Below are 23,042 nucleotides of genomic sequence, written 5' to 3' on the forward strand. Positions count from 1 at the left end.
AGTTATGTATTGAAAATCCCCCAAGAAAGAAAAAAAAAACCAACAAACCCCGACTCCTGAAGTCGATAGTGGGTACGGAGTAGCTAAGACCAATATTCGATCTGTTTCACAATTTCACATCATCTGATGTCACAGGATTTTCTGATCTTAATTAGTGGGTACATCAGCCCGCCACAAGCACGTAGATACGCAGCCGTACCACGTAACCCTAAAGCTCTCTTTCATCTCAATTCATTCAATAGCAAACTGGCACGGCATCTGATTCAAAGTACCGTCTTTGAAACAATGGTTACTCGGCTCACACGACCAAGTCGACAATAGAATGTCAAAACAGTAATACTCTGCAAGCCAATTAAAGAAAGAAACTTGAATAACTGCCGGTGTTCCGAGCCCTAACCTCTACCTAACCCGGGCGTTCTGAATTGCTTTTTTCTTTGACCTGACCCTAATACCCTATGGCAAACCCTGATATTAGTGAGGCGATGCATAGTAATTATGGAGTAGATGAATACGGGATGGAGCGCGAGCTGATTGCTTTTTCCTTAGCGCTTTCTTTTCTGCCTTGGAAGAAAAAGGAACGATGGGTGTTGGGTCCACTAGTGTGCGTGTACAGTACATACTACGATAGTATGGAGGAGTAATCAGACAACGGAGATATTACAACATCAGCGAGATATTGAGATCACGACTGTATCACGGAACGCACACGACTCGATGCCTCGGCAAGATGCTTTGTGTATCTTTTAATTTTATATTTATCCAGCAGAATCTTGGATCGATCTGTAAGAAAGTAAGAATTGCCGCGACACAATTGGCTAGGAAGCTCGGAACCCCATCCCATTGGCGCGGGGTCACGTGAGCCTCCAGTACCCGGAATTCCGCGCGCAGCCAAGGAAAGGTACCTGAGGTCATAAGAGTCTCTCTTTCCATTTCACGATTTATCCTTACTCTTCGGCTCTAACTGCTACTGCATAGCCAGTTAACTTCACTGCAGTTAACTACAGAGTAAGCAAGCTAATCGTCTAATATCCGGCATTGCCTGTCCGAACAAAGCAATCAAACGAGATGTTGATCGCACTAACCCAACCCGCGCTACGTATCAATCCGGAAATGCTTTCAAAATCGACCGAACCCACGTCCCTTGTGCTTGTGACATGTCTTATGGCAATGGCACTCTTTATTGCAGGACAATGTCCTGCCTCGTCGACTTCAATAGGTTGACCCTCACCGCATATTCTCCGCTGCTGTTAAAGCAGATTATTTGGTTTGTCAACGATCTCTGTTGCGTATGTGCTCTGTATGCATGTATTGCCCACCATTTGATAGCATTCCATGTTCGGGCAATTTATGATTGGCGTTTTGGTTGTACGTATTCCGTCCCTACAGACAGGAGTGCCATGTCTTCTTGGTAGGAGCGCTACAGCGCTGATCTGCATATTTCCTTCAATCATCGCTGGACCTCACACTTCGTCTGTAACAACTAGGTAGCAAGCTGAGGGTTGATCGCAAAACATACATGCTCTGACCGAGGACCCCAAATCATTCAACTCATACTCATAGCCCACACACCCGAGTGGAGTCTGCGCTCCACGGAGATTTTTCACCAATTCCCTTTCCAATCTAGCGCCAACTCAGTTCACTCCTTAAGAAGTAAGAAAAGAAAAGAAACCAAAAAGCAACTAGTTCAGCTTAGCTTCTGCCCGCAACCGGTCTCCTGGGTTAACATCCTAGCTCCAATTCAGAACATCCACCAGTCTAGACAGCGTATCACATTGAGGCGCCACTTTTAATGTTTTTCCTTCTTTTCACCCTTGAAGTTTCAAATTTGTCATGTTCCCGGCTGCCCGAGGTTCAGGTACATGGGTCACCTGGCTACCTTGCACAGTAGGTAGCTGGTCTAGTGCGTGTACTGCTTTCTTTTTTTTCCCTTTGTCTTTTCTTTTCTTTCCGTCCAAACTGGCCCCTCTTCGAACCCCCCCTTTTGTAAAGTCTGTTCTGTTGACTCTCGGCTTCCGGATCGGTCAGGATTTTCATCTTGTATGCCAGCAACCCATGCAGGGTTTCTGTACAATTGACGTATGCAGTGTTGCGTATGTATGTACGTATGTGCAGTACTAATATGTATGTATTGATGTATTACGGAGTGCGTTCGGACCACTGCTTGAATACATACACTCATATAACTTAGCCTTGCATCATTATACTCAAGTAGTCTGCTCAACATCGAGTTGTTCAAGATTACCTTCCTATTTTCCCCTGCCGATGTCACTTGACGTAGATGAAACTGGGCAGGGCTAGCTGGTCAGGGACAAAATGGTTAGACTTTTATCTGAAGCTCAAAACCCTTCCCTGATGCACCGCCATTGCCGCGTCATGATCCAGCACGAATGCTAGTTAATTGACGATTTGTACTACAGAGTAAGCAGTAAATATTAGTTAACTAACGTTAAACAACAAATAATAAGTAATCAAATATGCTAGCAAACCCGTTTGCGGCAAACCTAACCCCCAACCCCAGCCCAACCAAGCCCCCCCTTTCTTGCTCAAATCATTCGCCTCGCCCTTGATCAACAATAAATCGAACAAACAAGATCGTCTAACATTGACAAAAGAAGGCAACAACAGGGCCACTTTTCTTGCCTTGTATTCCTAGTTCTCCCCACAGCTGGCGAACTCAATCATCCCAATGTGGATCGTGTATTTCCTTAGTTACTTGTACGTACTATGGATACTATACTACGTAGTAATATACCATGTACTAATTTTTTTATTTTTTTTTTTTTCGAAGCTGTGCTCCGTATTCCGTGGGACGCTTAGTGTGTACTCTACGTATACGGTACATGGTTAGCTTGTTACCTGTCATGTCACCGATTGTATGTACCGTACCACCTTACCGATACATACAATAACATCAATCAAAAAATCAATCAGTCCCTCACCCTTAACTAACTAGTGCCAGTTGTAAACAAGATGCGTAATATAACATTATTAGATGGATCTGAGAATGACTGCTTGGGGTGGAAAGTTTAAATTTGTGCCCCTTCCTCGCCCAAATGCCTGGTTTTTCTGGAATGATGCTTATTCTTCTTATTCTCCATAGTGGCTACTTACTATATAAGAGACGTTGAATTGAAGTTTAACTACCTACCATTTCCCACTTTCTCTCGACTCTCCTATTTGAAACCCTCTGTTCCTACACTCGACAGCTTCCCTACAGCCAGCCATTACTTCTTGAGCTTCGCTTCTACCAACAAGCACTACTTTCTCTCGGGATTCTGTACCTCACTTGCTTGCTAGAGCCTGTCGGTGGTGGCTCACAGTTACGACCCTTCAATGAATTGATGCCAACCACTGTCGCTTGCTTCTAGTATTCTGTGTCTTCTAAGCATATTCTCAACATGTTGGCTCTACGACATAGGCTACCCTTCATTGCGTTAGGGAAGCGCTGGTGGCAGAAATTGATTCAATCCAAGGACAACAGCAACGATGTTCCTTTTCCATGGCAGCAATTTACCGTTTTAGGTATGTCCATCCATCCATCTGTCACTTTTCTTTTCAGCTGTCGTTTTTGACCTTTTCACGAAAATTGGAATTTTCACTGACTTCCTTCAGCGCTTGTACGGATATGTGAACCAATTGCGTTCATGTCAGTATTTCCCTACGCCTATTACATGGTTGAATCATTCCATGTGGCTGAAAGCGAGGAAAAAATTGCTCTCTTCGTTGGCATGATTACATCTGCCTTTACCTTTGCCGAATTCAGCAGTGGAGTTTTCTGGGGCCGTCTAAGTGACAAAATCGGTCGAAAGCCAGTTCTCATTATGGGTTTGATTGGAACCGCCATCAGCATGTTGGTTTTCGGCTTCGCACCAAATTTCCCGACAGCCATGGTGGCTCGAGCCCTAGGCGGATTACTCAATGGGAATATTGGCGTTCTACAGACGACAGTTGCGGAGCTAGTAACGTCCAAAGAACAGCAACCCCGTGCGTACTCGATCATGCCTTTTATCTGGTGTCTTGGCTCAATTATTGGCCCGTACCTGGGCGGTGCTCTAGCCAGACCCGTCCTGAGCTATCCTGGTATTTTCAAGGCAGGGACCATATTTGATCGGTTCCCCTTTCTACTCCCCAACTTGGTTTGTATCGGCATCCTCATTGTTGGAATTACGATTGGCACTCTTTTCCTGGAAGAAACGCACGCCGAAAAGAAGCATCGCAGGGACCATGGAGTTGAATTGGGCCGCTGGTTGTTGGGCAGATTTTCAAGCCGTCATGAAGAAGTTGCTGAACCAATGGAAGTAAAGGCCGGACTGATCAGCGAAATGGAAAATGAAGAACTCTATGAAGACCAACCGCCAGAATACCGAAGTAGGGAATCATCTCCTCGCCCGTCCTCGATCGGCAATGTCCGGCCCCGGGAAATTGATGTCGACCTTGAAGGGCCAAGGAGAAGTCGCCGCGTTGGTTTCAAGAACGCATTGACAAAGCCGGTTGTCTGTGTTATTGTAGGATACGGCATCTTGGCTTAGTAAGTCAAACCCCAAATGTGACACAGCTGTCTCTCGAATATTGTGTAACTAACGGTCTGGTACAGTCATAGCGTCTCCTTCGACCAGTTGATGCCTATTTTCCTGAGCACACCACCCTCAAAGGCCGAGATTGACTTGCCGTTCAAATTCACTGGTGGCTTGGCCCTTTCGACAAAAACGATCGGCTATATGCTTGCTGTCCAAGGCTTTTACTCTCTATTTGCACAACTCTTTCTTTTCCCCCTATTGGTTCAGCGACTCGGCGCGCTCCGGACTCTTCGATTGGCTCTATTCACCTGGCCACCTATTTACTTCGCGGTCCCTTACCTTATTTTATTACCGTCGGCCTTGCAGATACCAGTTGCCTACGTGGCTTTGCTCAGCAAAATTACGCTTCATGTTATTTGCTTCCCCGCAATTGCGTTGCTGCTCGCCAATACAATCCCTTCCAAAAACGTCATGGGATCGATCAATGGGCTAGCTTCATCGGTAGCTAGTCTGAGCCGGGCTCTCGGTCCTTCAATCACAGGCCTTTTGCATTCGCAAGGACTGCACAGTGGATATTCAATCATCGCCTGGTGGGCTTTGGGAGTTGTCTGTGTGATTGGCGCCACCGAAAGTCTTCTTATGGAGGAAGCCGAACCGAAATGCCAACACGACACTGAAACTGTCACTGGCACGAACGAGCAGACAACAAGCGCTTGCCAACGTCAGCAGTCACTGTGCCCAGAAACCCTAGTGGTATCAGAGGAGGCCGGGCTACTTTCGTTGACAAGTTCCGAGATTTCCGATCCACTTGAGATCGCTCTCGACGATAGACCGGAAAAAGACTGAAATTGAAGAGATGACGCGATCCATTTTCTTGCATCAAATCTTGCTTTGATCATACATTCATGCATGCTAGCCGGGCTATTTTTGAACATTGATTTCCTCTTCGGGCAACTTTCCTTTGCGATTTCATTACTTTTATTCGCTTCAGTACTGTTCTGGTAACGGTATTCGATGGTGTTTATTTCACGGACAACCCGCTTTCGGATTACAGCATATTAATACTTTTTTTTTTTTTTTTTGCAATTTGGACATTTTGACAGTTGGATTTTTGGAATTACGGGCATAGCATACAACTCAGCGACAGGACAGGGACCCAAGACAGCAAAAAAATTACACAGAACAAAAAAAAAATCGGGATTGAATTATGGCAGCACAAACACGCGCTCATGAAAGAATGGATGGTCCCTTTTTTTTTTTATTGCATTACACTTAAACTACCTGGGGGGCATTTTTTGAAAAGGTTTAGCGAGTCATTTTGATATATCCATGTTTGATAGAAAGTTTTCATTCGGACCGAATAGATACCTTTTTCGTTAGTACACCAATTTTTATGAGCAGTTGGAACTACGTGTACATCTTCGCAGCAATTGCAACGTTATGGTACGACAGTACTTCTTCTTTTCGAATCTTCAGAGATAACTTACACAAACTCATTGTTGTATTTAAGAGCTCGAGAGAGGGGGGGGATGTATTGTAAGATTTGTAACGGGTCGATTTTGAACTCGACCATGACACGCTGCTGACCAGGATGCCCAGGTATAGTTAAAGTCAAAGTGAGGTAACACATGAACGATCTGTGTTTTGTTTTGTTTTTCTACCATGGGGGATTTCCTGGATGTCTACACCGCCAGGTCGTTACAAGTTTGTGCATAGTATCATATGTACCCAACAGTCATGCATGGATGTATGTATGTATGCATGCATGCATTCTACCTTTTTTTTTCCTTCTTCTTCTCGTCCCCAAATAGCAACTCATCCCGAATTTCCCCGCCTTTTTGTTGATTTTATGCCCCCGGCTATAGTTGCAAGTTCTTTTGGGGATTGAGCGCTGTATCACGGCGATCTTCGGGTCTATCATGGAAGAAAAGTGCAATTAATTTATGAGAAGCATGTGACTGTAATACGTAGCTTGCCCAAAGTACGTACGTCCGTCCGTCCGTCCGTACTCTATTGGAGCCACGTCTAATCCTTCCTCTTTCGTCACTTCCTGGGGTAGGTAGGGCTGAAAGCTACTTTCCTAGATTGGCAGGTAATGTGTAACTTCAACACAAGTGAGATACTGAAATGTGGTTCAATGTTGGGTTTCAATATTATTTTGGTTAAAGACGTTTTGAGGTCAGAAACATTCAAGTTACTATGTATGTGCATTCCATGAGATTTCATTCAGGACTGCCTGGGCGTGTTGTGTTGCTGGCATGATATGTAGTTACCCATCCTCGAACTCTCCTGTCAAAAAAACGGTCAAGTCGATGCTTGAAAAAAGAATACTTTATGTACATACATAAAGATGTATATGTAGGTTGATTTCATACATGAGGTGACTTCAGCGGTGAGAATTGGTCGGGTTGACAATACTAATTGCCACGCTGCTCGATTAGGTAGGTGCCCTAATCAGAAGCCCTAACTCTCTTTCTGGGGTTTGCATTGGGGCGTCTTGATATGTATAATCTGAGCAATGGTAACTACGTGATTCTCACAATGTCATCGGGCGCTATCTACTCCATATTACCTGCTTATTTATCCAAATAAGACGTGTGTAATACCTCGTTCTGAAAGAGTATACCGAGGTACGTGTATCAGTGCTGCTTAAGGCACACAACTCCATGTCATGATGTCGCTATTGTATATAAGCATGCCTAGGTATACAGCCAGGCCAATCGGAATGTTTCCGAATCTGAGGAATTTAGTTGAATTTAGCTGAATTTAGTCTTCTCAAGTGATCAGTGACCATTTTTGTCTTCATTCATGGGCAGACATTAAGAGTTGACAAGTTTAGTATACGCGGCGACCGACCGTTAGTAACGGAACGTTTCCGATTGTCTACTCCGTATACGCATACACATACACATACCCCTGGCCTGGGTAAGTGAAATCTAGGAGAGTACCTTCCGTAGTCTCCGATAGGCGGTTATGTAGTGTTTGTAATTGTTTTCGAGTAATTCTTGTCTTGTATATCTAGCTGCTAGCATTAGTGCAAGTGCGAAGTGGGAGCTTTAATTATCTAGCGTTGGGACTAATGCCTGTTGTTAGTAATTGTTATTGCTCATCTAGCTAACTAGTTAGTTAGTTATTTCCTATGTAGTTACATCCAACGCTGTGCTTAGGCAGCATAGAACTATAGTTGCCTGGGATCTTCGCACGTGCTAGATGGTTGATGATGTATGGTGACGGTCTATGGTCTGGAGTCCTTGAACGTTTTTTCACCCATATCAGTTCGAAATCAGCTTCACCGTCTTGCTGAACATCCCCTGATACCCCAATTATCCCACCAATCTATAGCCATATTGTAGCCATATAGTAGACAGAACGAAGATGATAGATACTTATATTTTTGACCCGCGCTTAGAGCGGCTGCTCAAAGACGTATGCTTCTCTCCGATTGACGAAACGAGATCTCACGGTCAAGAGTTTTGCAGGCGTGCCATCTGCTTTGGGTACCTTTCCAAGCACCACAAACCCCGTTATTTGCCTAGCTCGAGTCCGTCAAAGGATGATTCTTGTACGGAATCAGCAAAAACAAATACGGTGCCTTTTGCTTTTCTGGAGAGACAGTTTGCGCTAGTCCAGAATAGGACTGATCTGTACGGCGATTTGTTATCTATCGCCAATCAGAGCGCGTTCTGGTCCCAGATTCGATCTGCTCCTTCCCTTTGCTGAGATAGATCCTCGGCAAGGCTGAGAGAGATCTCACTCACATTATCAATCCTCTTCTATGTCGCTCTTTCAGTTTTTTCTCTCGTTCTCCTCATTCTGTTCACTCCGCACTCCGTACAATTACTTCAATCATCCATCTACTCCACTGATTTCGCTCGAGTCAGTGTGCAAGTTATAGTTCAGCCGGCTTATCGCTCTCCGAATTCTCCGTGCCAGTATTGGACGGTGGATTTAAACCAGGACCCCACACCGTAAAATCTACCCAGTTCAATAGGCTCACTCCTCTTTCGCTTTATCTATACAACTCGCCCTATTGACAAATCGCGCGTTTGCGACATTGTTCTCACTAGAACTGCAAAACACTATATATCGCAGTCTTTTTGTCCACCCTTTAGCCCCAAGACGCGGAAACGAGGCTCGGTGACCGTGTCTTGCTACACCCTCCATTGCTGAACCATCATCGAGCAGATGCGCAACACCTTCGTCCTGGAGTAAACTACATCTGGAGTTTGGAGCGTCATGGATGGATGCTGCAGATAATCATTGAGATTGTGATTGTTTGTGCAGAACACGTGGAGGAGCAGAAAGCTCCCCTCGCTTTGAACGATTCCGCCTAAAATCCATCCGCTAATGTATAGCTATGCTGAGTCCACCTTCACGACTCGGCACGTCCCCTGGATCTACAGGTATCAAACGATCACGATCACCCGATGAGTCCGCATCTATCCCTTTGCATCCTCCTGCCAGTCATCGCGAGAATAAACCCGCTCCCGCAATGAGCACTACCAGCGTGCCTGCCTCGTCCTTTCGCAACGTTTCCGCCTGTAATCGCTGTCGCTTGCGCAAAAACAGATGCGATCAACGTCTGCCTCGGTGTCAGACATGCGAAAAAGCGGATGCGAAATGCGTGGGGTTCGACCCGATTACGAAACGTGAAATACCTCGCAGTTATGTTTTCTTTCTGGAAGCGCGTGTGACGTATCTTGAGAGATTGCTGCTTAAGAATGGCATCGAATTCAAGCCGTCTTCTGCATTTGACGGAGAGATGGAAGTGCGCGGCACAACCCAGGTTTCCGAAGATACAGAGACTACTGCCTTAAAGGACCGCAAAAAGGAACTTAAAAAGAATGAGAGACCGCTGGAAGAAAAGAAGGATAGTAAACAGCGCGATCCAGCCAACAAGAGCCATGATCCGGATTCTAAAGAGCACTTGGATCAGCTAGTGTCAAATATCGGAATGGTCTCCGTTCAGGCCATGTCGGATTCGCGTTATCTCGGCTCTACGTCTGGTATTTCCTTTGCAAGACTTGTTTTTGCCGCCGTCAAAAGCTCGGTGAATACGAGCGGTTCTGAGCCTGGCTCTGCTCGGCTGACCGAGCGCAAGTTGTCAAATAGCACCGGCAGTACGATACGAGAAACTTTCTTCGGTCTTCAATCACGTCCTTTGATGAAACAAGCTGCTTTCCCTGATCGCGAACTCGCCGACAGACTTGTTAGTTTGTATTTTGAGCATGCGAACCCTCAGATGCCCATCCTACATCGCGGCGACTTTTTGGAGCTAGTAAGTAGAGTGTACGAAACGGAGGAATCTGCAAGATCACCACGTGATTTGTACTTGTTGAATATCGTCTTTGCCATCGGTGCTGGCATCATTTTCGAAGGAAGAAGAAAGTCATCGGATGATGAAGACGAAGAATCGTCCCCGTCACACACAGCTAAGAAACAGAAACTTTCCGGTGTTCAATTTCAACCGGAAGAATACCATGCGGCTGCAGTGGTACATTGGGAGGCTTTCTTGAGCGCTTCACCCATGTCTGAGTCTTCTGGAGGAGGTCTTGATGAGCTGCAAGCATATCTTTTACTGGCCAGTTTTGCGCTGTTGAGACCGGTTGCTCCAGGGCTTTGGTATATTGTGGGTGTTGCTGTTCGTCTTGCAATTGATCTTGGTCTCCATCATGAAGATGGTACTGGCATAGACTCGATTGGAGAGGAAGAATCCTTACCCGCAAATCAACCAGCTCATCCAGAACGGGGCCGGCTTCAATACATTCGAGATCATCGTAGGCGACTTTGGTGGTGTGTTTATAGCTTCGATCGACTTGTCAGCACTTGCGTCGGTCGTCCTTTTGGAATAACCGATCAAGTCATAACCACCGAATTTCATTCTCTTCTCGATGACCGCTATATTACAAAATCTGGGTTCCGACCCCCAAAAGGTGATGCACCGAGCTACAAACGAGTCTCATATCACTATTTGAAGCTACGACTTTTGCAATCAGAGATTCAACAAGTCCTACAATATCAACAAGCACGCTTTGTGCGACGGTCTGGCAAAAATAGTTCGAATCATTCCATGCATACGAAACTCCAGTCCCCTTTCCTTGAACGATTTGACTCATTCCGTTCATGGCGCCGGGATGTCCATCGCCGCTTATTGGACTGGAAGGATTCGTCACCAACGAAGCAAGAGACTGGAGTCCAATTTTCCATTGAACTGTTCGAATTGAATTACTACCAAGCTTTGATCATGCTATACAGACAGACGCTCACCGTACCTGCGGCGTTGGCAGGGGATCTTCATCCTACCGAGGATGTTTCCAGTCCACCTTCTTTTGATCTTGATGATCGAGAAGATGAGGACGATATTTATCTTCAGATTGCTGAAGCTGGTCAGAAAGTGATCAAGATTTATCGCCAATTACATCGGGTCAGATTGGTGAATTACACATATATGACGACGCATCATCTCTTCATGGCCGGTAAGTCACTTTATTCTAAATATAGCCATTACGGGTTGAAAAAAAAAAAAAAGCTAATGATTTTCAAGGTATATCATTCCTTTTCGCAATTTGGCACTCACCTGTTGTGCGCAGTCGTCTGGTAAGAGCTCTGTTACAATGACTACTGGGAATGGCTACTGATTCTTTGAATGTAGACTTTGGATGACGTTGACTTCACTGTTCTTGCTGCAACATCCATATTCAGCGATCTGATGGAAGTCTGCCCGCCCGCAGAGACATGCCGAGATGCATTTGAACGAATGAGCAGAGCTACAGTCCGCATGGGTTCAAAGGGCTTTGCATCACAAACTGTGGGTGGCGGTTCTCTTACGGCATCTGCCAAGTCGCTTTCCTCGACGACCAACCCCAATCGGGCTGCACCACAGAGTGTACAGTTAGCACCCGTACAGCGAGCTCAACGGCCCACCCGACGGCCTACCTTCGACATGGATCTTAGCGATCTGTATCAAAGCCCCCCCGGCCAACAGGTTCAGCTCAATCCTCCTCCTAGGCAACGGTCCTACCAGCCTACACAATCCGAACAATATCAATCGCACCCTGGATATCCTCAGGCATATCCTGGATATGACCAGAGTGCTCAACAGCAGCAGCAATTCTATATGGAGCAATCACCCCAAAGTGCCGGATCAGCAGCACCACCTGCTTTCACACCGCCCACACACACGGAGCAGCAACAACATAGTTTAACAGACCTGAGCCTGGACTTTCTCGACTTCGCCACCAATCCCACCAACATGAACCAAGACGCCGACATGAATAATCCAGACGGCAGCAATGCACCATCATTGAGCCAGTTTACAGGAGCCTTCAATTTGAATGATCTGCAAGGCACAGGCATCAATCTCGGAGGATTTGGAATGGAGGCTGACTATCTACGTGATTTGACCACTGATGGTTCTGGGTATGATCTGATGGATGGGTATTGGTTTGGAATGTCTGGAGGTGGGAATTCTGGAATATAGAGTTTGATGTATATGCGTACATAATATGATACCCTTGATTAGACATATCGTTTGTGGGATAAAATGTTGCAGCTGAGGGTACTCCCAGGCATTCATCAGGCACGCAACAGGAGTCGACTGGTCCCAGAAAGGCACACTCTTTGAATATGTAGTTCTGGGCAGACTCGAAATCGCAGATCCGTTCCAAAACTCTACTATCTCCAAGGGTATCGACCAATAATGCAGTGTCAGGCACTTAAATTTTCCTTTTTTTCTTTTCTTTAATCCTGAGATAATGCATGCATGTACATGCAAAGGCCAGGGGCCTGGAATCACCGAAATGGGAAAAACGAAAAAGAAAAGGTTTACCATAATCAGCTTATTCCCACATATTCAATAGTCCCATGGGCAAATCATTGTGCTGCGAACAACTCACCATGCATGTACATAATACAGAGTATGTACCGAGAGAGCCTCGATCTGTATGGTCGTTTACCCCGGTCTAAGGCTGAAAGGTGTACCTAGGGCAGAGGCTAAGATAGATGCCTTAAATTGCTTGCCTTACAGTGTTTTTGTTGCTATCGTTGTTGGGAGACAATACTGAATCTCTGAATAATGATATGTGCGTTTTTAGGGAAGAGGATCAATTGAAAGGTAGAAAGAAAATGTACTCTGTAGGTAGAAGGATAGATTGTAGTTCTGTATTCTTTGTGAAGCTGTTGCTCGGTGATTGGGCTTGTTTGTTGACGGCGATAGTCTGCCTGGTGGGGCCCTGTTGCTCTCTCCTTCCTGTCTGGTTAGCTTTCTTTTTTTTAATCAACCTCACGACCTTCCAGAACGACTACAGACTAGTTCGCTGTACGCCTCACTTTGTTTATCATGCATGCCCCTAGTTCTGAGATTGATTTCTCATGACAGAATCTTGACTCGTTCAGCTATTCTGCCTAGTGCAAAAGCTTCGCAAGGTAAGAAAGGATGCCCCTCCACTTCGATCGATTCATGTGACATTTCACCGCTGTCCGAGACACTTGCAGTCTACGATGGTCTAGTAGCAGCCTAATATTGCTAGGATAGGCTAACTTTGGTGCTGACTAGATTGTCACTTGAATCGGTCATTTTGCTTGAGCGTCCTGAAAATTCATTCCATCCTGCGACTTTGACAGTCTGTCGGTCTACAACGAAACGCGACCTCCGCAAACACCTCGAAAACGGAACGTATATCGACGTCACGACAAACAGCGAGTGTCATGAATGGAGGATTTGGTCTCTTGAACAACCCTTCCATTCTCTATCGAAGGCGCTGGACGAGTAGCGCGCCTTCATCTTGAGGATGGTTAAAGTAGATGTGCGCAGAGATTATTATGCTGATCTGGGCGTCGGGCCAGGTGCCGATACGGATGAGATTAAGAAGCAGTTTCGGAAGTTGGGTGTGTATTTCTCATTTCTAGCATATTTCCAACTGAACTTTGACCGCGAGACTAATATTTCAATTTCTATTCAGCTTTAAAATACCATCCCGATCGAAATCCAGGACGCGAAACTGAATTCATCACAAAGTTCCAGGCAATCCAAGCCGCCCACGAAATTCTGAGCGACACCCAACAACGCTTGAAATATGACACCGAAAGACTGAGGGCTGGATATGGAAAGCTATATGGACCTTCATCTACGAGCGCTCCACGCCGTGCAAATACCACAGCATACCCCGCCGGCACTACAACCAAAGCACCAACTTCCAAACCTCAACCCACTCGACCGGCTTCATACCAAGCTCCGCCATCCAGCGGTGCCCAGCGATATGCAAACTACGCCAAGGCTGCTCCCCAGCAGCCCTATGATAAGATGTACGAGCGGGAAACCCGAGCAGATGCATTTCGTGCATTTCAAGGAATGAAAGCCAACGGCTGGACGAAGTTCGATCCCACGTCTGGAAGACCGGCTCCACCACCGACTCGAAACACAACTGCAGGCGCTGGTGCACAAACGGCATCATCTCGTGGAAAGTCGGCATACGATCATCTGAACTCTCGGCCGCATCCCGAAGCATTTGGACGGGCTTCAGCCGCGAAGAAGAAACATGGCTTTGCTCCAAACAACCCCGACGGCGACGAACCTATGGCCCGGAATATTTCATCTTATCAAAACACGCCGCGACAGGATCGATCTTCTGCTTTCTTTGACAGTGTACCTGCACCTACCGCCAAATCGAGGAGGACTCCTGCTTCTTCTCGTCCTGAAACGCCCGTGGATGAGGTTCCTCCGGACCTTGAGCGTCCCAGCCATAAATATGCAACAGCCGGTGGCGAGAAGACCTACTTTTCCAGCGCAGGATTGGCCCGAGCTTACAGTATGAGGGACTCTTCAACAAGCTCCAAGGCACGATCGCGGACCAATCCACCTAGTCCTCGTTCTCCGGCTCATGACAGGCACCGTAGCGCTAGTCCAGGAATCAGACGTCCGCACAAGGCTTACGCATCCTCTTCATCAAGTACCAGCAGCGAGGGTGAATTGGATAGCGATGTTGATCAACCGACATTCGTTCCGAGGCGGAAGGCCGTTCCAAAAAGTCGGTTGCGACCAGGTCAGACGTCCCATTACCAAGGCCCAGGATCAGGTGAGGATACTTCCAGCAGCCACCACCATATGGACTACCATTCACTGCGGAGTCATCGGCATCGTCGTAATCTTTTTGACGGAAACCGACCCCACAGTTACCATGAGTTCCAGGATCAGAGTACTGACAGTGATTATCATCAAGGAAACGACTCCGATAATCCATCGTTTGCAGCCAGAGCTCAACAGGCTGCTCGAGCGGAGTATGTTCCCCAAGGAAGCACATTGAATCCTGACCAGGCCGCTGAAGGCCTTGCCAAGTAAGTATTCTTCCACTCAATCGAGGAGGCAGAAATTGACATGTTCTAGCCTGAATTTTTCCCCGAATGGCGCTAAAAGCAGAAGCCATGATAATCTGAACAAACGATTCTCCGCCAGTGACTGGGGCGATGCCTTCAAACCAGACCTTTTCGCGCCGAATCAAGCCAATGGTCACCGTCGCAGCAGATCGAAAACTTCGCCTACGCGTGGTAGACAAGAAATGAGGTTTGACTCCAAGTCACCAGCCAACGGTGTATCTTCAAGCGATGAAGCTGCAAAACAACAGAGCTCCAACTCATGGGCCCAATCTCAGTTCTCTGCCGATGCATGGACTCAACATCTACAGAGTAAAAATGGGATGTTTCAACCGAATCAGACACAACAAGGAAGCTCGGCCGGTGCCACGGCAGGAAGGAGCGTCTCCCAAACAGCAAGACGACCGGCGCAAAGTCGTCAACCAGGTGTGGCGACTGAAGCGGAGGAAGAAGAAATCACAATCCCGGTGCCTTCGTCTAAGGGTGCCACAACCCCAGTGCCGGATGCAATGGAAATTGATGATGAGCCTACTTCTCACTCAACCAAAGCACGTACTAATGGATACGTACCGTCGCCATTAGGACCTACGAAAGCTGATTCGGGTACTAAAGGTGGTGGCGATGATGGAAAGACATCAGAATGGATGAGTAGTCTGTTCAACATGAATGCGCTCCATAATGTGGCCCCTTTCACCAATAGCGGAGGCATAAACGATTTGAATGATATCTACACAACACTGCCATTCGAGTCTCGACCAAACGATCCCAATACTGGCCGTCGAATGGCCCCTCAACGGACCAAAGCTAGTCTCCCGCAGCCACCAAAGCGTCCATCCCGGCCGGGAGTCATACCGAATGGCAACGACCCGAGAAACATGGTTCTTCCTAAGCAAAGCTGGGAGAATTATGAGAGACAGATGAGCGCGTATATTACCGAATGGAACAAATTTCAACGACAGATGCTGCAGCTATTGGCCATGAGGCAACTAGGATTTGAGACTGGCATGGCTCCTAGATGGATCGATGCTACCGGTGACTCTCTTCGATTGAATACCAAGTCTAACGAGGATGACGCGGATGCGGAGGCGGGCGAACATGATACTGACAATGAGTCCGATATACTTCTCCCACACAATCCTCACGGTGGGTTCAAGGCATATTTCAACTCTATCGATGACTATATGCGCATCGTTGAGCACTGGTCAGTTGCGTTGGAACGGCACCGGGAATGTATATCGCAACTTGGTGAGCTTCGTCAGTGGATCAGGGGCCATCGGAAATTGGCATGATTGTCATCAAACTTCAAGCGGCGCATTGACCTTTTCTCTTCTCAAACCATGTCTTCTAGGATACTTGTTAGCGGTCATCTTTTTATTTTTATGTATGTTGCATAGTTAGGCGTTTTTAGTATTGTGACGGCTTTGGGGTTATATAAAGAAGTTTGTTCCATTTTCATATTTTGCTAAATAAAAAGCCCTAATGGCAGCGTTTAGTTATGTAGTTATGTAGTTGTACAGAACACTCCGCAATCGGCATGTCCCACACGTGATCGACGTGGTGTTTCTGTATGGTCACGTCATGGTAACAGTCATGGCATTTGCTCATTGGACATACATAATTTACCTTCCGCTCAGACGCAGACGGGTCACGGATCTCCCCCCGCCAAAATTACACTGGTACGCCGTAATAAAAAGAAAAAAAAAAAAAAAAGAACGTCTGCCAGAATCGGAAGCGCCCGCTCTGTAGAGATCATCAGACTTTTGAATTGACTCATTCTTCCCAGATCCGCATTAGGCGTCTCAATTCTTCTTTTTTTTTTTAAACTGTCAGGTCTTCTGTTGGTTTTGTTGAAATTGTGTCCATTCAATTGATTCTATCCTCTGGTCTGTTCAGATTGTTTGTCTGCAGAAATTCTTTTCAACGTACCCCGCCACAATGGTGACTATCGTGCTAGGCTCTCAATGGGGAGATGAGGGTATGACAATCACATTCTTTTAACATTCAATGCGCCGAGAGAATTGATCGATTCTGTTTTTCTCTCTTTTTTTTGGATACTCGAGTCTAATTGCTTTTGTGTAACAGGCAAAGGAAAGATTACCGACTACCTATCTCAAGATGCGACACTCTGTTGCCGTGCGGCTGGTGGACATAGTACGTCTTGTTCAATAACTCGTCATAGTTGCTCTACTGAACGAATTGATAGATGCCGGCCACACCATCGTCCACGATTCGGTGACCTACGACTTCCACATCCTCCCCTCCGGCCTCGTCTCGCCGAAATGCATCAACCTCATCGGCGCCGGCACCGTAGTCCACATCCCTAGCTTCTTCAAGGAACTGGGCGCCCTCGCAGAGAAGGGCCTCGTCGATGCCGACAAGCGCATCTTCATCTCCGACCGTGCTCACGTTTGCTTTGATCTACACTCCGTCGTCGATGGATTGGAAGAAGCCAAACTCGGCGGCCGCAAAGTCGGAACTACTGGAAAGGGTATTGGCCCTTGTTACAGCGACAAGGCTGCACGACGGGGTGTGCGTGTTGGTGAGATTTTGGATGAGGAGGTGTTTGAGCGCAAGTTGCGCAATTTGCATAGCGGGTACAGGAACCGGTTTGGAGAGTTGGCGTATGATGTTGAGGAGGAGATTAATCGCTTCAAGGTACGTTTTCTGTCTATCATTGTATTTTTTTTGGATTTTTTGTTTGACGGCCGATCTGACATAAGTGAAAAGGAATACCGCCAAAAACTCAAGCCATACATCATCGATCAGCTCCCCTTCCTGCAAAAATACAAAAACGACGACCGGATACTCGTCGAAGGCGCCAACGCCCTCCTGCTCGATCTCGACCACGGCACATACCCATACGTCACATCATCATCCACAGGCCTCGGCGGCGCCATTCAAGGTCTCTCCATCAACCCCACCAAAATCAAGAACATCATCGGCGTTGTCAAAGCCTACACAACCCGTGTGGGATCCGGTCCCTTCCCAACAGAACAACTCAACGAATTCGGCGAGAAGCTGCAAGTCACTGGTCGCGAGTTCGGTGTGACCACAGGTCGCAAGCGTCGTTGCGGATGGTTCGATCTTGTGCTGTGCCGTTACTCGCTCGCTGTGAACCACTACACAGCCCTCAACCTGACAAAACTCGACATTCTAGACGATTTTGATGAGATCAAGGTCGCTGTTGCGTACAAATTACCCGATGGAACGAGGCTAGAGTCTTCGTACCCCGCCGATGCTGGTGTGATTGAGAAGCTGGAGGTCGAATACGTCACCTTGCCAGGCTGGAAGAGTAATACCATGGGTCTCACGAAATACGAGGATCTGCCCGAGAACGCACGCAAGTATGTCGAGTACATTGAGAAGGGTCTGGACGGTGTTCCTATCAAGTGGATTGGTACAGGACCTGCACGAGAGCACTTGATCATTCGGTAAATTCAACCAGGAGGAGCAGTAGAAATTCTCGTGATGAAAAAGTCAGCACGAACAAACATCCGATAAATAGACATATATGAAATGTGTTTTCTTGATCTTAATATTTCAATGTTGTTGTTTTATATGTATCCATGGATATATATATATATATATTTAATGTGGGACTTGGCAGGTGGTAGCAATTATTTTCTTGCATGGAGTTTTATTTTCTTCCCCCCTGTTCTTTCCGTGTTCTTGTGATATACGTACAGTGTAAAATCTACATCTCAATGCCAGTCTCATTTAGAATCGATATATCCCACCATTGTACACATATTCGAACAGCAACATTAACTGTCAATTTTCATACTCTGTCCTATAAACTGGATTTTGTACCATCATTATGTCGCATCCTACAACAATGGCTGAATGGTGTAGCGGTATCACGCATCGTTCACAATAGTTGCTGGACTGAGTAACAATTCATCCAATCGCAAAGATTGATCGAACCGATGAGGTCCTGGGTTCGACCCCCAGTTTAGTCAAGCCTATTCTTTTTTTGTTTTGTCCTTGTCTGCTTCCATAGTGTCAGAAATATCTATTCTTTTCCTTTTATTTTTTTTTTCTGTACGGACTACGACGCATGGCAGTGGAAAGGAAAGTAACGTGGGTAGTCACTGCTTTCCGAGTATTGTTTGAAACAACCATAATCCAACTTGTCGACACAGCTGACGTTTATCATCTTCACAACCATCTTCGCCTTTGATTATCTCAGATTGAAAGCACAGTCCTAATCGTTTCGAGTATAATGGATGTTATTTATTCACATCAAAATCTCTCGGGATATCGCCCCTCTCGGCCTGTGTGCTGAGTACACGCTTCATGAATCTGCTTCCGATCTTTACACTACCATACTGGATCATCTAGTAGGCACGCAGGTTTTTGGTCTAGTTTGCTATTTCCCCAACAAAATATGGCAAGTGAAAAGTATGTACTATGGCTCATTTGGTCTGATAGTCCTATACAGCCAGCGAACTACCCACAAACCAAATCCCAGTTCTTCAACACAGACGCCAACGCCTCCACATTGCTTGTATGTCCACCCTCCGTGTTTCCCATCCACCTCTCGCCCAAAGCTTTTGCAGTCAATCCCGAATTTTGCGTCACAGTCTCCCTTGGATTAATGACCTCCACCGTGCGCGAATTATCCGCACCATCATACAGTGGGATGGTGTCGAACTTGACATTAATGTCGCGATTTGCTGCCATGAACGTTGTCAGCTGGGCGTTGCGGCGGGCATTGCGAACAGCCTGAAGGTTGGCCTTGAGTAGGCTGGCGTGCTCAGGGGAGGATTCGGCAAAACCCATGGCAATGTCCCCAAGCTGGGCTAGGCATTTGCTCCAGTCTGAGCTGGCACCAGGCAATGTACGCCCCGGATTTACTTGTCCTGCGAAATCTTTACCAGCCGCGTCTTTGGCCGAGATAGCGTCGGCTGTCCTGTCCATAGGGGGCAAGTCCGGGTATGAGGTCGCAGGGGCAGGTCTGTTAGGAAGGGCACCATCGGCTAGATACCGGAGGAGTTGATCCAAGGTACAGGGCGTGGCACTTCTGCTGCAAGCAGGCGCAATCTTCTGCGGCCTACCCCCGTTTCTCTGGGCATCGATGGAGTACAGGTAGTAAATGAGAGTGCGTTCGTAGCCTCCGGGGATAGAGTATGCGCTTGTCTGCGCAATTCCGACAAGGAGGACGAGAAAAGTAAAGAGACGCATTGTGAGAGATGAGACAGCACGTAGGGATTGGTATTGCCTTTCTAGCTATCCAAAGGAAAGAAGGCGATTATCAGACAATGCGAGTAGATCCTGCCTCAAATCGGAGAGGGAGTCTTGTCTCGCTGTCCCATGGCGTTGGTCGCTGCTATGTAATAGAAGCATGGCTCCAGGAATCATGTCAATTATATCGTTCCTGTATGGCTTGTGCTGCCATTGCGCGTGGGTTAGTTACCATTGAATTTCACGAAGCAACACCAATACCTCTCCTGTCAACTAACTACCGTAGATATCGTTCACTTGGCGTAGTCCTCAAAATTAACTGCAGGAACGATGTAACGCCAATCCGCAACGCTGACCAACACAAAACTTTTGGAAATTGACTTCAAAAATGCCTTATCATATATACATTATACCCCCAATCCTTTTCAAAGAGCCTCTGTTGTTGGTGCAGGGGTTTCCTCGTTGGTTCTAAAATTAGCCCATGGTACCTACCGGTAGTCGCGTGACGCCCCTCAGTGAGATACACCACCTATCCATAACCCACGACCGGTAGCTACCTACAGAGTACACCTCGCAGTCGAATTTACTTCTTTCAAGTACAGAGTATTGCTTTCGCTCTTGAAACTGATCAGTGGCATTACCCCTGTCTTGCTTGACTCGCTCTGCCCCTTTTCTGAGCCAATCTACCGCCTAACATTTCGACATGGTAGACAAGGACGACAACGACATGAGAGACCGCTTGCGGTCGCTGGCTTTCAACATGGGCGAGGCCAGGGACGCTCTTCGCGGCAAAACTGTTCCCAAATCTCTTGGACGCAGAGTCACGCGTCTTTGCGTAATCCGTGGCATTCGATACCACGAGCAATTCGCTGAGCATCCAGACCTAGAACAGATGAGGCAATATGTGCCAGAAATCTCTCGTGCCTTGAACGCTCGCGCTATCATGAGTAACAAGATCCCCTCCATGCCTGAGGCTCGAGATAGACCTTACTGCATCTGGCACCCTGAGGTGGCATCGGAAGATACTTACCGAAAGCTGCGGCAGCAGTATCCCGACATGGCGTACCAAGTTGGTCGCGCGTGCGCCGTAGCTAATTATGTGGAACTGTATCTTGAGATGGATCTATTACCTGATAGCTCTATTGCCGAAGAAGCTCGCGCCAGTGGGTCTACGGAAGTCTTTGAAGCCATCATGCGAAAGCCCATGAGATATCGCATCATGAATGACTATACCAGAAAAGTTACGCTGCAGAACCCGGAGCTTGCATGCTTGAACGATGATACTGCCGTTGTGTCTACTCTGGATATCAAGCAACGCATCAGAAAGCCCTGTGGCTTCGAGGAAGATCCTATCTTTGAAGCACCTGAAACCTGGGAAGAGGCCACAGCTCTCGGCGCTGAGTTTGATGATATGGACGAAATGTACTTTGACGCCGGGTTTGATGAAAATATGTTCAACATTACAGAGGACATGAATGTGGGCGAGGTGAACTCAGAAAAGCCAAAGCTAAATTACCTACCCGAACTGCTTGTTCAACCCCTCCCCGTTGATTTGCCGCCGGGCAACAAGGATGTTTTGATCCTGATGGCGGCCTACTATGGCAACATCGAAAGATATTCTAGACTACGTCGTCCTCGCGTAATTGACGGAGAGTTAGGGTGCCTCGTACGTGGAATATATCACAATTCTATGTTTGCTGTATGGTGCGCAACCCAGACTATACCGAGTCGGTGGCGCAGCGGGCATATAATGAGCGCAATACATGCTCGGATGATTATGAACAACGACCTGAGTCGAATCGTCAATTTGGACAAGATGCAACCCCATGAGGGATTTGAGCACATGCCATACATGATCTGGTTCCCTAACAAAGCTAAGCCCAATACGTACAAGACTCTTGCGAGCGCAGTGACCAAGATGAGGCCGTCAGTCTTACACGCAGCAGTTTATACAGGCGATAAAACCCTATTTGACTGGCTGCTAGACGACCTTGGCGTGGCCCCAACCCGTCCTGCGCTTCAGGAAGCCCGCGTTCAGAACAGAGGAAAGGCTGGAGATGCCCCATCCTACTTCGTGACTCGTCTGGAGGCTCGCAGTCAGGAACTAGGGATAGATCTTGATGCCGCTCCTGTGGTAAGCTGGAAAATGTACTCAGCGGAACCGAACCGAAGTGGTAACTGGTTAGCGGAGGACCTGACGCCGGATAGCGTTCACAGCGCTATGGAGGACTGGGGATTTTACGATGGGTACATAGTAGATGCTTCGGGGGCGGAATTGTTTGCATCAGCACCTGAATCGTGGAGGCCAGGCAAATGGAAAGTTGAACTAGATTATGAGGAGTGGCCCAAAAGGGGGGGCGCTCAGGATGAAGCTTAAAAGAGCATTTAAGTTGCTAGTATGTAATTTGAAAAATATTGGGCTTTTTTTACGAGTTTCCGTTTATCGAGTACTCTCTAGAACCAATTCGATTATCAATTCAGCATGACATTCAAATTGGATAATATTGAATGTAGATAATGCATGTTACATCGCAATCCTAAATTTGATAAGTATAGAGTAGTATCTATGCAGGTACTGTGAGTCTATAATCCCTGAGGATACTGGTAAGCCTTAAGCTTCAATTCGGGCTACGGCTGATATTGCTATAAATAGCTCGGCGTGGGGATGCTATTGAATACTCTCGCTCTAGTAATCTTAAATTGATGAGTATACACCTGAGTAGATACTCTAAATATATTCACCTTCCAGTTAAGTCTTAGCAGAAACTTGATTGCATGTAGGAATATATTGGATGTTGGTGGATACATGCTACCTCACAATCTTGAAGATGATGAGTATACCTAAGCGCTAGCTCCAAACAAGTAACGCTGCATGTGCTACTTGAAGATAAGGCTTCAAATGTTCGTCTGAGCCCTGCCAAGGTGATTACTTAGAGTACATTGGGGTTACACGTACATATTAAGGCACGGTCT

The 23,042-nt window shown here is 46.8% G+C and overlaps 6 protein-coding genes across 6 annotated transcripts; 5 read left to right on the forward strand and 1 right to left on the reverse strand.

Moving 5' to 3' along the window:
• Positions 1-3,398: 3,398 nt before the first annotated feature.
• EYB26_006105 (uncharacterized protein) lies at positions 3,399-5,363 on the forward strand (the record flags this gene model as incomplete). Its single annotated transcript, XM_054265381.1, has 3 exons — positions 3,399-3,522; positions 3,613-4,528; positions 4,595-5,363. The coding sequence occupies 3 exons, from the start codon at positions 3,399-3,401 to the stop codon at positions 5,361-5,363; spliced, it is 1,809 nt and encodes a 602-aa protein (XP_054121356.1).
• A 3,511-nt stretch (positions 5,364-8,874) lies between these two features.
• EYB26_006106 (uncharacterized protein) lies at positions 8,875-11,997 on the forward strand (the record flags this gene model as incomplete). The annotated part of the gene is made up of 3 exons (XM_054265382.1): positions 8,875-10,993; positions 11,062-11,114; positions 11,170-11,997. The coding sequence occupies 3 exons, from the start codon at positions 8,875-8,877 to the stop codon at positions 11,995-11,997; spliced, it is 3,000 nt and encodes a 999-aa protein (XP_054121357.1).
• A 1,309-nt stretch (positions 11,998-13,306) lies between these two features.
• Positions 13,307-16,174, forward strand: EYB26_006107 (uncharacterized protein; the record flags this gene model as incomplete). The annotated part of the gene is made up of 4 exons (XM_054265383.1): positions 13,307-13,403; positions 13,478-14,590; positions 14,735-14,849; positions 14,899-16,174. 4 exons carry the CDS (start codon positions 13,307-13,309, stop codon positions 16,172-16,174), a joined length of 2,601 nt encoding a protein of 866 aa, XP_054121358.1.
• A 646-nt stretch (positions 16,175-16,820) lies between these two features.
• On the forward strand, positions 16,821-18,320 carry EYB26_006108 (uncharacterized protein; the record flags this gene model as incomplete). The annotated part of the gene is made up of 4 exons (XM_054265384.1): positions 16,821-16,860; positions 16,968-17,036; positions 17,089-17,540; positions 17,613-18,320. 4 exons carry the CDS (start codon positions 16,821-16,823, stop codon positions 18,318-18,320), a joined length of 1,269 nt encoding a protein of 422 aa, XP_054121359.1.
• A 1,014-nt stretch (positions 18,321-19,334) lies between these two features.
• On the reverse strand, positions 19,335-20,069 carry EYB26_006109 (uncharacterized protein; the record flags this gene model as incomplete). The annotated part of the gene is made up of 1 exon (XM_054265385.1): positions 19,335-20,069. One exon carries the CDS (start codon positions 20,067-20,069, stop codon positions 19,335-19,337), a length of 735 nt encoding a protein of 244 aa, XP_054121360.1.
• Positions 20,070-20,772: 703 nt separating this feature from the next.
• On the forward strand, positions 20,773-22,446 carry EYB26_006110 (uncharacterized protein; the record flags this gene model as incomplete). The annotated part of the gene is made up of 1 exon (XM_054265386.1): positions 20,773-22,446. One exon carries the CDS (start codon positions 20,773-20,775, stop codon positions 22,444-22,446), a length of 1,674 nt encoding a protein of 557 aa, XP_054121361.1.
• Positions 22,447-23,042: the final 596 nt, after the last annotated feature.

This window comes from Talaromyces marneffei, chromosome 4, assembly GCF_009556855.1.
Source record: "Talaromyces marneffei chromosome 4, complete sequence".
In the NCBI taxonomy this organism is placed as follows: Eukaryota; Fungi; Ascomycota; class Eurotiomycetes; order Eurotiales; family Trichocomaceae; genus Talaromyces; species Talaromyces marneffei.